This window comes from Grampus griseus (assembly GCF_964374135.1).
Source record: "Grampus griseus genome assembly, chromosome: 1".
Lineage (NCBI taxonomy): Eukaryota > Metazoa > Chordata > Mammalia > Artiodactyla > Delphinidae > Grampus > Grampus griseus.
Genome location: NC_139017.1, coordinates 21,239,363 through 21,254,796, shown reverse-complemented (window position 1 = coordinate 21,254,796; position 15,434 = coordinate 21,239,363). Strand labels below are relative to the sequence as shown.

The following is a 15,434-nucleotide window of genomic DNA, read 5'->3' as shown; positions in this document are numbered from 1 at the left end:
ACAGGAAGAGCCATTGCCCTTGCCTGCAAGAACTTCTGTTTTCCTCCCTCCAGAAATCTCCAAGACTTGGACAGCTGGACATTTAAAGGGCCTGCTTGGAATGGGGGAGGGAAAAAAGAAAGCAATTGAACAAACACACTAGAGAAGGGTTGCAAAGATGCTGTCAACATGTAATATGACAACAGTAAATTAATACCTGTTTTTGCCAGGTTGCCTTACCATTTCCAAAGCGTTTTCATGTATATTTTCTCAGAGCAACAGATAATTCCACTACATTAAGGTCCTTGAAAGCAAGGACCATGTCTTGTTCACCACTACATCTCAGACACAGATACAGAACAGTTCCCAACATGTGCCGGTGTCCAGTAAATATTTTTTTGAAGGAGTGAACGAACTGAAGTACCGCTTGCCAGACCATGTATGCCATCATTTAAAAGCATCTTTCTCCCTGGTATCCAGAAACTCCCGTGTGCGATGACATCCCCTAGTGGTGAAGTACCTGCTATGCACCCGTTTGTGCCCGTGTCCATTTTTTCTTTCACTTTTGTAAAATAAATTTTTATTGGAGTATAGCTGCTTTACAATGTTGTGTTAGTTTCTGCTGTACAGCAAAGAGAATCAACAATACATATACATATAACCCCTCTTTTTTGTATTTCCTTCCATTTAGGTCACCACAGAGCACTGAGTAAAGTTCTCTGTGCTATGCAGTACGTTCTCATTCGTTATCTATTTTATACATAGTAGTGTACAAATGTCAATAGCAATCTCCCAGTTCATCCCGCCGCCCCCCCTTCCAAGGGGGACTTGAACTTTTAATATGCTTTGATATTGCACGTTTTCATGTATAACTTGTGTCATTTTTATAAGTACAGTATTTGAATGTCTGCATGATTCCTAGGTAAGAAGGCCATACAGTTGCTTTAATAGAATCCTCCCTATTACTGCAGTTGACTTCTATAGCCAGGACCTTCCCAGTCCCTGAGGGAGAACAGTAGAACTGGAAGGCAGGAATGTTAAGGCTGGTGCTGTAGAGCTGGAGAAGGTGGGTCTGAGCAGCCAGCCCAATCCGCAGCCCTGAGATTTATCCTTATTGAAATGTATAGCTCTAGTCTATTTCTTCCTTTTTTTAGAGATTTTTTTTTGATGTGGACCATTTTTAAAGTCTTTATTGAATTTGTTACAATACTGCTTCTGTTTTATGTTTCGGTTTTTTGGCCTCGAGGCATGTGGGATCTTGGCTCCCTGACCAGGGATCAAACCTCCACCCCCTGCATTGGAAGGTGAAGCCTTAATCACTGGACCGCCAGGGAAGTCCCTCTCTCTCTCTCTTTCTTCCCCCCTCCCTCCCTCCTTCCCTTCCTTCCTTCCTTTCTTTCCAGTTCATACTTATTTTCCCCCAGAATAATAGAATGTTACTCTATGTTCAGAATCCGTAGACTTCACACTAGATTCAGGTTATCGTATATTTTATTACATGGATGATATAAAGCTTTTATTCTACAAGACCACTTTAAAATCATACATGTGTGATGAGAAGTATTTATCATTTCTTCTAAAAACTTTAGATGTATTTTTGGATTTACTCCTCATAAATGTAAACAGTATAATAGGCATTAAAACCCCTGTGTTATCGATGAGGAAGCAGAGCCCTGGCGAGGTTGAGTTGCAGTAAGATGCTGAGAGCAGCTGCTCTGGGGATCAGACTGGTGGCTGGTGAAACAGCGCACAAACTTGACTTTGAATCCTGCCTCCACCATGTACCAGCTGTGTAATCTTGGCCTGTTACTTAACACTTTTAAACCTCAGTTTCTCCATCTGTGAAATGTGGATAGCAATGAGACCAATCTCATAGAGTACTCATGAGTATTAAATGAACCAATCTATGTATAGTACCTGACAGGTAGTAAGTGCTCAACAAAGGTAAGTACTATCACTACCGCTGCTACTCTTAATAGTACAGTATCATTGGGCCAGATCAGGCCTTTTGTACTTTCCTGAGTGATGGTTTTGGAAGAAATTGACTTGGTTTTCTGAAACTCTTCAAGACATCTGGGAAACTTGTGACTTTTCTGTCTGGTGATGACAGTTGAGGAGTTTCATTCCATTTTGCAAAGAGCCCGTGGTCATATCAGAAAGTCTCTGGACAGTCATTCATATAATGATTAGCAATTTTCGAAGGACTTTGACACACATTCGTTCTCATTTGATTCTCAAATGACCCCATGTAACAAGCCTAGTTAATTTAATACTGGACTTGAGGAAATGGATGTCAGAGCCCTGAGATGGAGTTTCGTAATTGGTCAGTGCGGTGTTTGAACTCCTGTCTTCTGGCTTCCAGTTCTGCTGTTTCCACTAGGCTGTGATTTTAACTCCTTTTTAATCATGTTGCTATTTCAGAAGCTGGTGAAAGCTAAGAAAACACATGTTAACGTTACTCCCAATTTTCATGCAATACCTGAAGTTCACAGACCCCTTGAAGGTCATCAGTGAATCTCTTTTAGGAGCCCACAGACCCAGACCGAGATTCTCTGCTGTCAGTGTTGCCACCGATCTCTGAAAGCGATTCAGGGTTGAAATCAGAAATTCACGGTTGGTGGGGATCACTTCCTCACATCGCTGATAGAGGAAGCCCCTAGACCCCTGGACCTTGCTGGATGGAGAGCTTCTGGGGCCAGGACCTTGGACCTCTCCTGTTTACTGTCATGTACCCCCATACACCCAGTGTCCGACACACGACAGATATGCGACAGATGTAGTGAATGACGAGCGAATGAATTTTAAATCTTTGTCTTTCATTCTCCTCAACGAGTCCCATCTTAACTTTCCAATTGCCCTGCCTTTTAGCCACACCCCAATGAGGTGGACAAGAAGACGGCCAGCTCTGGAGCCTGTTTGAGAAGCTTGCAGGGAAGGTGAGTACAGGGCATAGACAGGCTCCCAGACAGGCAGGAGAGTGTTCTGGAAAGCTCAGCTCACCTGAGTCTTTCCCCTCGCATCTCCGTGAGTATAAACGATGAGGCCGCAGGTCTCCGGTCCCCCAACTCTGTCTGTTGCCACTTTCCTGTCTTAAACCTGAGAGGCCTTTCCTGCACTGCTGGGGAGAGGAATCTTGGGACCAAGGCCATTTTTCTTGCTGTGTTGACTGCTTTTTGAGAACACAGAAAATCCGAATCTCTAGATCCTACCAAAAGCCTTTCTGTGTGTAAACTGGCCCTGTTGGATCAGAGCCCTGACTTTATAAAAAGCGGGGAGGCAAAACTTCCCTATATCAATATCCTTCAGAGATGAGAGGAATCGCTCAGCCCAGGTGGCAGGCGGCTCAGTTAACCTGGCCTGGGATTAGTGTTCACCAGCCCGCCGCCCTGCCTGCCCTCAGGGACACCAGCGGAGCTTGGGCTGCGGAATTCAAGTTGGCCCAGGTGCCGGCACCGCTCAGGGGCACATGGAGCCAGGGGAAGATGCTGGTGTGCCCCCTGCTTCTTCCCTCCCTGTCCTGCTGACTTAGCTTATTGTGATTCCAGTCCTGTGAGGCCATAAGTCAGAGCAGACTCAGGACTGCAAGTGTCACAACTGGCCCCATAGATACAGTGAATGCACTGCTCTTTGAAGGATAATAAGATTTGCCAAAGGGCCTTGGAAGGCATCCGTCATCTTGGGCTGCCATAATAGTGTACCACAGACTGGGAAGCGTATGAAACAGAATAAACAGAAATTTATTTCTCACAGTTCTGGAGGCTGGAAGTGAGATCAGGCATGGTTGGATTCTGGGGAGGGCCTTCCTCTAGCTTGCAGACTGTTGAAGTCTCACTGTGTCCTCACAAGGTGGAAAGAGGGTGAGGGATCTGTCTGGGGTTCCTTTTATAAGGGCATTAATCCCACTCAAAAGGGCTTCACCCTCATGACCTAATCACCTCCCAAAAGTCTCTCCTCCTAATACTATGACATTGGGGATTGGATTTCAACATATGAATTTTTGGGTACACAAACATTCAGTCCATAACAGAAGGTAAAAACAATGCTCTTCACCCTGCAGGGAAGCTCAGAGCCACTTTCTAGATTTAAGGATAGCGTAGAAGAAAATACATCAGAATCCTTGCAGAAGATAAAACCTGGGAACAAAATTCCTTTATATAGCCATTAAAAAAAGCTTTGCAAAAATGAGTCAATCTGTGTTTTAGTTGGGCGCTCAGACCAGTGTTTTTGCTAACAAAACCTTGTTGCCTTAGCTGCCAAGGGACCATATTTTATTTAGAACATCAAGACTGATAACAAAGTAAAAGTTCCTATTTGTATAGTTCTTCACATACCTTATCTTTTCTCTCCTGGTGGGACAGTATCGGTCACTGTCCCTGCTCTGCGGGTGAAGGGTCAGGCACAGAGAGTTAAGGAGCTTGCTGGGGCACAAGGCCCGGTGAGGGATAGGCCAAGATCTCAACATCCCATTCTTGGCCTGAAGGCTTTTCAGAGGGTCCCCAGGTCTTGTTATTGGGACTGACCGTGCCGTGCTTGAATGAGGCCAGCTGTGCTCACAGGCAAGGCTGCCCTGTGCAGCTCCCACCTCCCTGGTTTCTAGTAGAATAGCCTGGGCCTGGCTGGTGGAGGCAGGGAGAAGTGGGGCCCCATGGGGACAAGTGATAAGACCACACCTCACCAGAGGAAGTGACTTGGCTAAGGTCGCATGGAGAGTAAGGGACGGAGTCACGACTGGAACCCAGATCTCAGTCCAGCATCCCTTCTCTGAGCCTCATTCATCATCCTGCCCGAGGTCTGCCCTCCAGCTCAGAGTTAAGGGATGAACCGTCCTACTGGCTCAGTGTTTATCCCAAATGCACGTGGGAAATCCTACTCCCCTAAATCTCTACTTCCAGTTTGAGATGGGCTATGCGTGAAATAGCAACTCCCATAGGTGCAGTGGGGAAAGCGGCACTTTGGGGTGAGACAGTCTTAGGTTTCTGCCACTGGTGGCTGTGAACCCCCAGCAGTTACATCACATGGAAATGACAATTACATGGTGAATGTATATGGTGTTTAGCAATCACAGTTTCCTTAACTCTAACATGGGTGCAGAGCTGTTGTGAGGGTTTGAGGATGTCCCACATCAGGGGTGTGGCCCGTCAGCACTGCCTCCTATTATTGCTTCTTGCCATGTCTTGGTCTTGGGTTAGGCAAGCCCGGAGAAGGGCAGCAGGCACCGTGAGCAGCCTTCTGCAGAAGGTGTACCCCGCTCATGCCATTAATATACACTTCCCACCCGGCTACAGGGGCCCCAGAAAAACTGTGAATTGGAGTTTTTAAAAGATGTCGCAGCCTTTTAAAATCATAGAGTCAGTGGACCTGGTGTCTGACTCTACATGAATTTAATGTCTTGAAACGCTTGTCAGGGCCTGACGTGATTTGCATTTGGGTTCCTCTCTCTAGGATTCTGAGATCAGTGTCAATGAACTCAAGACGGCTCTGAATGAGGTGTTTTCCAAACGTAAGTTCTTCCTTGGGGCTTTTCAGGAAGTCTGGGAGCCTAAGACAGATGCTGGGGTGGGGGTGGGGTAAGAATGGGTGCAGGCACTGGGCCAGGGGCACTGCAGATGGGGACAAGGGGCCTTTGGCCTCTGGCCCGGGGCCCTGATTCCCTCTGGGCTGATGGAGCGTCCAGCAGGTGGGAGAGGCTGGAGCGGGAGGGGTGCTGGGCCGGATGAAGGCGGGGCTGGTGCTGGGGCCAACCGGCCCTGCAGGAAGGAGTCCTGAGTCTTGGGAGGAAAGAAGTTGGGTTGAGAGTAAGTGAAATTTTCCCGCCAAATTTATAACTTTGACACAGTGGGAAACTGCGCAGATCGAAGATCTTGTTCTGTAGCGCATCCCTGGGGAAAGCGTGTGGAGGGGAGGATTCTGACTGTCCTAGGTCGTGACAGTTCTCCGTCTTTAGACTTTAGCAAGCCCCGGGGGCTGTCAGAGGATCCAGCTGCACCCAGGTTGAGGAAAGCCTTGCTCCTTCCCTCTGAACCGCAGCCCCATGTAAGCTGGCACGGAACTGGCTTCTTGTTGGGCCCAGGGCTGGGCCAGGGTCAGGCTTCCGCCTGGTTGAGTGATGGGCATGTTCACCCGTGGCAACAGGACAGGGGGTGAGCATGCAGGATGCAGGGGCAAGGCCGGGTGTGAGCCCACCTGGGGCCGAGCAGCTCCCCAGGGCTCAGAGCCCAGGCGCAGGCTCAGAGACACCCCGCCCTGCTCCAGCTTCCCCTCCTGCCTTGCAGAGAAAGAGCCCAGGGAAGAAGAGAGGATTTGCAGGGCTTTGGTTCCTTCCTGCCTTGGCTCTCAGGTGTGGGCAAGGTGAGTATGGAGCCAGGGATGGCTGTAGCTCCCAGGAGATACCTGCAATTTAGCAGTAAGGATAACAGCTGCCGTGTGAGAGGCTGTGTGTCATGGTTGAAAGCTTGGGCTATGGAGACGGGTGGCCTGCGTTTAAATCCCAGCTCTGCCTGGGTCGTGTGATCTTGAGCAAATTATTTAACCTCTCTGGGCCTCAGTTTCCTTATCTATAAAATAGGGATGAAAGTATCTACCACATGGGGTTATTTGGAGGAGTAGAAGTACAGTGCTTCGAACGATACCTAGCCAATAAAAAGGTAGCTGGTTTATTAAGAACTTGCTATATACCAAGCACTGTGCTAAGAAGTTCACTTCCATTATCTCATTTTAGCCCCAATTAGCTTTGGGGGCAAGTACTGTTCTTATTGATGGAGAAAGAAACCAAAGCTCAGAGATATTAGTTTGCTGAAGTCCCGGTGGCTTGTGAGTAGCAAAGCTGAGGTTCAGACACTGGACCCCGATGCCAGTGCCCACCTGTGCCACCCCCAGGGGGCCCCGCCCAGGAGCCCGCCGCCATGCTCTTTCCTTTCTGTGGCGCTCACATCTGGCTCCGTACTCTGGCTGGCGTCCTCGGTGGCTTCCTACCAGGGAGATTATTTCCCCTGCCTTCAAACGATCCTGATTCCCTCCCCTCTTTTCTATTTAAATATTTAGGAACAGACATCAAATTCGATGGATTCAACATCAACACTTGCAGGGAGATGATCAGCCTGATGGATGCATCCTTTAAATGTCACATTATTTTTACTCTGATCCTGATTTTCAGGACTCCTCCACCTCTCCCAGTGAGACGGAGGCAAGGGAAAGAGGGAGAAGGGAACCAGCATTTTCTGAGCATACGGCAGGTACTTGCTTGAGCTGTAAAGGAAAATGTCATCTCATTTTTGCTCCTCAGTAAGCGCGAGATGATCCATTTTACAGGTGAAGAAACTGAGATGTGCCCTGTTGAAGTGACTTGTTTAAAATCCTTTAATTCAAAGACAGCAACTATGTGGCATTTGTGACCCTCCTCCTGTTCATCACAGTATTCCTCCCACGAGGCTCCTCCCACGAGGCTCCTCCCACGAGGCCCCTCCCTCCTCCTTCTCCCCGGCTGTTTCTATCCCCGTCTGTCTTTGTCTCTCAGTATTGACACGGCCACCACCAGTAGTTGAGAAATATCACACAGGATAAAACCTGTTTGTCACTCTGACCCAGTTTAACCCTCGCTGTGTATTGAAGAATGAGTAAGAGACTCGGGGAGGAATGGGGAAGGTTAGGGCATCCTAGGTGGAAGGAACGGCTTAAATGAAGCGCAGAGTGGGGAACTGTGGAACATCACGTACTTGAAACTTGGCCTCAGGTGGGTCCAGGTTACCGTTCTCCATGGTGCTGCTGGTGAAGGTGATTTCTTGGAAAACTGGAGCCTAGGAGGGTGCCCCTCAGTTCTGAGGGCTTCATCCGTGGTAAGATCTGATGACCTTTGGGGCGGTGGGAATGAACCGTACTTACACGGTAGTCATGCAGAGGAGTCCTGGTTAGCCAGCACGCGTGTGCTGCCCTCTGCTGGGGCTGTCAGCCACGGAGAGCGGGTGCTATCCTTGTGGTCCCAGAGCTTCAGATGCTGGGACTCTCCAGCCCTGTGTCCTTCTATGATGTCTCCATGGTCCACAATTTAATTCGTGAGCCACAAAGAACTGTTAAGCATTGATTCATTTTTCTACAAATAGTTCCTTGATTTCTGAATCATTCTTCTCAAACTTGCCTATCGACTTTAACTTAGATTTGAGGGTGACCTTGTAGTCACTCACTCATTGTTCGCAGGGGTGTTTGCATTTTCATGGCTCCAGGAGGACCGTGACTCAGTCATTCTTCAAGAGGGTCTGTTCCACGGTTTGGGTGCTTTGGGGCAGTGGTTCTGAACCCGGATATGCAGCAGAGCTGCCCATGGAGCCTTGTGTAAATATAACAGATTTATTGAGATATAATTCACATGCCACCCAATGTACCCATTTATAGGGTACAGTTCAATGGTTTTTAGTATATTCACAGAGTTGTATAAACATCAACCATCCATTTTAGAGCATTTTTATCACCCCCAAAAGAGACCCTGCACCCATATTAGCAGTCACTCACCTTTTCCTCTCAACAACCTGAAATCCTCTGCCCTACAACAACTTTGTCTTTATAGATTTGCCTGTTCCGGATATTTTCATGTAAATGGAATCATATAACATGTGGTCCACTATAGCATGTATCAACACTTAAAAACCATGAGGTTTTAACAATCCAGTTGCCTGAGTCTCACTCCTGGAGATGCTGATTCGTTAAGTCTGGGATGGGGCCCGGGAGTCTGTAGGCAATTACATCTGGGATTGAGGATACATTGGTGCTCTGGGACGAGGGCTTTGGAACAGACAGGAGTCCAAGTTCTGGCTCCACCACAGTTATTAAATGCTCTGAACCTCAGTTTCTTCTCCCAGAAAATGGAATAACAATATGTAGACTTGTGAGGATGAAATGAGATACAAGTATACATGGGACTAGCTAGACCAGAGCGTTAGCTCTCCTTGTAGACTACTCTTCTCAGGTATGTTGGTCGAAGTATTAGGACTTGAAGGCTGTGGTACAGCCAACACTCAGCGTGGATCGTGGAAATAAGGACATAGACTTTCTTAAAGGGTGAGGTTTATACCCTTGGATGTAAACGTGACTTTTTGTTTAGCTAGTTGAAGGAGGTGGGAATGATGTTCTGTTTCAGAATTTTAACATCTGAGCTGTAACACACTGGTGTCTAGTGATTAGTTGGGATGGCTGAGAAAAGGGTAGAGTTTCAAAGAGACGGAACTTCATGAGGGTAGGGACAGTTCAAAACCAGCCCCCCAGGTCGAGCCCAGTGCTTAATCAATATTGCTGGACACAGAGAATTGCACACAACCCCTGGCCTGTTTGGGTTGAGCAGTGGCCTATGAGCCAGATGTGCTCCTGGGACCATGTCCCAGGGTCCCAGGAATCAGTGTTGAGAAGCTCAGAGCTCCTGCAGGACACCAGACAAACATCTGTAGACCGTGTGGCAGAGAATCCCAATACCGTGCTCCTGAGGACTCTTCTGATAACATTTTTTAAAAAAATATTTATTTATTTGGCTGCGCCGGGTCTTAGTTGTGGCATGCAGGAACTTCGTTGCCATGTGTGAGATCTTCATTGCGGCATGCAGGATCTTTAGTTGTGGCATGCGGGATCTTTAGTTGCGGCATGTGAACTCTTAGTTGTGGCATGTGGGATCTAGTTCCCTGACAAGGGATCGAACCCAGGCTCCCTGCATTAGGAGCACAGAGTCTTAGCCACTGGACCACGAGGGAAGTCCCTCTGATAACATTTTGACATCAACTATCAATGACATCAATATCAACCAGACATTTAAATCTGGAAGGGAATTTACAACAGACCATAGAGCTCAACCCCTCAACGACCCAGGATGACGAGGGTGCTGGATGCTAATGAACGGAGGGTGTTAGACTCCTGACTTGCCCTTTGCTCCTAGCTCTGTACCTGACCTCAAAGGAGGGCCTTGGTGAGTGTTTGACTCTTTAATCTTTATTTGAATTTGTCTCCCACCAACATTTCCCACCGTGACCCCAGGGCCCTGCTTACTACAGACACGGATGTTCACTGAGGTCTTCAGACACTCACTGTGCAAGGTCACAAGAGAACGAAATCCATAGAGCATGTGGAATCTGGGCTTGATCATGTTGGCATTTAACCTGCTTAGAGCAATGGGACGGGCACCTTGGGGCTGGTGGAATTCAAGATGCTCTGGTTGAAGATTCAGAAGTAGCTGGTAACCCCTCTCCCTGTTGTGCATACTCTGGGCTCTTGTCACCATCTTCTGTTCTGTTTCTAGACCCTCACCTTCCATGACACCCATTCCTGATCTATTTGCTGCCCTGGTCTGACCAGATCCTTCATCATGGTCAAAGGCAACACCAAACCTGGATATACTGTGCAGGAAGGACTAAGGAGTCAATGAGAGATTGCCAGTTCTGTCAACGGAAGTGCTGTCAATGTGCCAGTGCTGTCACAGGAAGTTCCCCTGTTCACAGGGCAAAAGGACTAGCACCGGCCCTCAGCCCAAGCTCTTAATTTTGTTCTGGAAACTTCTTGGGAGGAATCAGTGAAGCCTTCTCTGAGGGTGTCCCTGGCCTTCTGAGGAAGCGAGGTGGAGGGAGATGGTTCTGCAGGGGCCACAAAAAGCTGTTTTCTACCTGGAAATTTTCTTCTACTTTATGAGATCTATCGGGAAACTGATTATAACCACTCGGGGACCATGGATGCCCACGAGATGAGGACAGCCCTGAAGAAGGCAGGTGAGGACACATCCTGTAGACAAGGTCTTGAGAGCCAGATGTGCTCACTTTATTTTATATTAATTTTTAAAAACTTTTATTTATTTATTTATTTTTAACATTTTAATTGAAGTATAATTGCTTTACAATGGTGGGTTAGCTTCTGCTTTATAACAAAGTGAATCAGTTATACATATATCACCATATCTCCTCCCTCTTGCGTCTCTCTCCCAGTCTCCCTATCCCACCCCTCTAGGTGGTCACAAAGCACTGAGCTGATCTCCCTGTGCTATGCAGCTTCTTCCCACTAGCTATCTATTTTACATTTGGTAGTATATATATGTCCATATATACACTACCACTCTCTCACTTTGTCCCAACTTACCCTTCCCCATCTCCATGTCCTCAAGTCCATTCTCTAGTAGGTCTGCATCTTTATTACCATCTTGCTCCTAGGTTCTTCATGCCTTTTTTTTTTTTACATTCCATATATATATGTTAGCATACAGTATTTGTTTTTCTCTTTCTGCCATACTTCACTCTGTATGACAGACTCTATGTCAATCCACCTCACTACAAATAACTCAATTTCACTTCTTTTTATGGCTGAGTAATATTCCATTGTATACATGTGCCACATCTTCTTTATCCATTCATCCGATGATGGACACTTAGGTTCTTTCCGTCTCCCACCTATTGTAAATAGAGCTGCATTGAACATTTTGGTACATGACTCTTTTTGAATTATGGTTTTCTCAGGGTATATGCCCAGTAGTGCGATTGCTGGGTCATGTGGTAGTTCTATTTGTAGTTTATTAAGGAACCTTCATACTGTTCTCCATAGTGGCTGTACCAATTCACATTCCCACCAGCAGTGCAAGAGTGTTCCCTTTTCTCCACACCCTCTCCAGCATTTATTGTTTCTAGATTTTTTGACGATGGTCATTCTGACTGGTGTGAGATGATATCTCATTGTAGTTTTGATTTGCATTTCTCTAATGATTAATGATGTTGAGCATTCTTTCATGTGTTTGTTGGCAGTCTGTATATCTTCTTTGGAGAAATGTCTATTTAGGTCTTCTGCCCATGTTTGGATTGGGTTGGCTGTTTTTTCGTTATTGAGCTGCATGAGCTGCTTGTAAATTTTGCAGATTAATCCCTGTCAGTTGCCTCATTTGCAAATATTTTCTCCCATTCTGAGGGTTGTCTTTTGGTCTTGTTTATGGTTTCCCTTGCTGTGCAAAAGCTTTGAATTTTCATTAGGTCCCATTTGTTTATTTTTGTTTTTATTTCCCTTTCTCTAGGAAGTGGGTCAAAAAGGATCTTGCTGTGATTTATGTCATAGAGTGCTCTGCCTGTTTTCCTCTAAGAGTTTGATAGTTTCTGGCCTTACACTTAGGTCTTTAATCCATTTTGAGGATGGTGTGTTTTTGTGTATGGTGTTAGGGAGTATTCTAATCTCATACTTTTACATGTACCTGTCCAATTTTCCCAGCACCACCTATTGTAGAGGCTGTCCTTTCTCCACTGTACATTCCTGCCTCCTTTATCAAAGATAAGGTGACCGTATGTGCGTGGGTTTATCTCTGGGCTTTCTATCCTGTTCCATTGATCTATCATCCTGTTTCTGTGCCAGTACCATACTGTCTTGATTACTGTAGCTTTGTAGTATAGTCTGAAGTCAAGGAGCCTGATTCCTCCAGCTCCGTTTTTCGTTCTCAAGATTGCTTTGGCTATTCGGGGTCTTTTGTGTTTCCATACAAATTGTGAAATTTTTTGTTCTAGTTCTGTGAAAAATGCCAGTGGTAGTTTGATAGGGATTACATTGAATCTGTAGATTGCTTTGGGTAGTACAGTCATTTTCACAATGTTGATTCTTCCAATCCAAGAACATGGTATATCTCTCCATCTATTTGTATCATCTTTAATTTCTTTTATCAGTGTCTTATAATTTTCTGCATACAGGTTTTTTGTCTCCTTAGGTAGGTTTATTCCTAGATATTTTATTCTTTTTGTTGCAATGGTAACTGGGAGTGTTTTCTTGATTTCACTTTCAGATTTTTCATCATTAGAGTATAGGAATGCCAGATTTCTGTGCATTAATTTTGTATCCTGCTACTTTACCAAATTCATTGATTAGCTCTACTACTTTTCTGGTAGCATCTTTAGGATTCTCTATGTATAGTATCATGTCAACTGCAAACAGTGACAGCTTTACTTCTTCTTTTCCGATTTGGATTCTTTTATTTCCTTTTCTTCTCTGATTGCTGTGGCTAAAACTTCCAAAACTATGTTGAATAAGAGTGGTGTGAGTGGGCAACCTTGTCTTGTTCCTGATCTTAGTGGAAATGCTTTCAGTTTTTCACCATTGAGGACGATGTTGGCTGTGGGTTTATCATATATGGCCTTTATTATGTTGAGGAAAGTTCCCTCTATGCCTACTTTCTGGAGGGTTTTTATCATAAATGGGTGTTGAATTTTGTCAAAAGCTTTCTCTGCATCTATTGAGATGATCATATGGTTTTTCTCCTTCAATTTGTTAATATGGTGTATCACATTGACTGATTTGCGTATATTGAAGAATCCTTGCATTCCTGGAATAAACCCCACTTGATCGTGGTGTATGATCCTTTTAATATGCTGTTGGATTCTGTTTGGTAGTATTTTGTTGAGGATTTTTGCATCTATGTTCATCAGTGATATTGGCCTGTAGTTTTCTTTCTTTGTGACATCCTTGTCTGGTTTTGGTATCAAGGTGATGGTGGCCTTGTAGAATGAGTTTGGGAGTGTTCCTCCCTCTGCTATATTTTGGAAGAGTTTGAGAAGGATAGGTGATAGCTCTTCTCTAAATGTTTGATAGAATTCGCCCGTGAAGCCATCTGGTCCTGGGCTTTTGTCTGTTGGAAAATTTTAAATCACAGTTTCAATTTCAGTGCTTGTGATTGGTCTTCATATTTTCTATTTCTTCCTGATTCAGTCTTGGCAGGTTGTGCATTTCCAAGAATTTGTCCATTTCTTCCAGGTTGTCCATTTTATTGGCATAGAGTTGCTTGTAGTAATCTCTCATGATCTTTTGTATTTCTGCAGTGTCAGTTGTTACTTCTCCTTTTTCATTTCTAATTCTATTGATTTGAGTCTTCTCCCTTTTTTTCTTGATGAGTCTGGCTAATAGTTTATCAATTTTGTTTATCTTCTCAAAGAACCAGCTTTTAGTTTTATTGATCTTTGCTATCACTTCCTTCATTTCTTTTTCATTTATTTCTTATCTGATCTTTATGATTTCTTTCTTTCTGCTAACGTTGGGGTTTTTTTGCTCTTCTTTCTCTAATTGCTTTAGGTTCAAGGTTAGGTTGTTTATTTGAGATGTTTCCTGTTTCGTAAGGTAGGATTGTATTGCTATAAACTTCCCTCTTAGAACTGCTTTTGCTGCATCCCATAGATTTTGGGTCGTCGTGTCTCCATTGTCATTTGTTTCTAGGTATTTTTTGATTTCCTCTTTGATTTCTTCAGTGATCACTTCATTATTAAGTAGTGTATTGTTTAGCCTCCATGTGTTTGTATTTTTTACAGATCATTTGCTGTAATTGATATCTAGTCTCATAGCGTTGTGGTCATAAAATATACTTGATACGATTTCAATTTTCTTAAATTTAGCAAGGCTTGATTTGTGACCCAAGATATGATCTATCCTGGAGAATGTTCCATGAGCACTTGAGAAAAATGTGTATTCTGTTGTTTTTGGATGGAATGGCCTATAAATATCAATTAAGTCCATCTTGTTTAATGTATCAGTTAAAGCTGTGTTTCCTTATTTATTTTCATTTTGGATGATCTGTCCATTGGTGAACGTGGGGTGTTAAAGTCCCCTACTATGAATGTGTTACTGTCGATTTCCCCTTTTATGGCTGTTAGTATTTGCCTTATGTATTGAGGTGCTCCTATGTTGGGTGCATAAATATTTACAATTGTTTTATCTTCTTCTTGGATCGATCCCTTGATCATTATGTCGTGTCCTTCTTTGTCTCTTCTAATAGGCTTTGTTTTAAAGTCTATTTTGTCTGATATGAGAATTGCTACTCCAGCTTTCTTTTGGTTTCCATTTGCATGGAATATCTTTTTCCATCCCCTTACTTTCAGTGTGTATGTGTTTCTAGGTCTGAAGTGGGTCTCTTGTAGACAGCATATATATGGGTCTTGTTTTTGTATCCATTCAGCCAATCTGTGTCTTTTGGTGGGAGCATTCAGTCCATTTACATTTAAGGTAATTATCGATATGTATGTTCCCATTCCCATTTTCTTAACTGTTTTGGGTTCTTTATTGTAGGTCTTTTCCTTCTCTTGTGTTTCTTGCCTAGAGAAGTTCCTTTAGCAGTTGTTGTAGAGCTGGTTTGGTGGTGCTGAACTCTCTCAGCTTTTGCTTGTCTGTAAAGGTTTTAATTTCTCCATCAAATCTGAATGAGATCCTTGCTGGGTAGAGTAATCTTGGTTGCAGGTTTTTCTCCTTCATCACTTTCAATATGTCCTGCCACTCCCTTCTGGCTTGTGGAGTTTCTGCTGAAAGATCAGCTGTTAACCTTATGGGGATTCCCTTGTGTGTTATTTGTTGTTTTTCCCTTGCTGCTTTTAATATGCTTTCTTTGTATTTAATTTTTGACAGTTTGATTAACATGTGTCTTGGCGTATTTCTCCTTGGATTTATCCTGTATGGGACAAAAAAAAAAAAAAAAAGAAAAGAAAACCTAG

The 15,434-nt window shown here is 44.4% G+C and overlaps 1 protein-coding gene across 1 annotated transcript in view; it reads left to right on the top strand.

Moving 5' to 3' along the window:
• The window catches only part of CAPN8 (calpain 8), a gene marked incomplete at both ends in the record, with an annotated part of 85,977 nt that overhangs the window by 41,543 nt on the left and 29,000 nt on the right, over positions 1 to 15,434 (top strand). Inside the window, 6 exon segments of the mRNA XM_082649375.1 lie at positions 2,848 to 2,866; positions 2,869 to 2,915; positions 5,422 to 5,479; positions 7,021 to 7,085; positions 10,118 to 10,179; positions 10,561 to 10,712. Of these exon segments, the coding sequence (XP_082505501.1) occupies positions 2,848 to 2,866; positions 2,869 to 2,915; positions 5,422 to 5,479; positions 7,021 to 7,085; positions 10,118 to 10,179; positions 10,561 to 10,712 (403 nt within the window).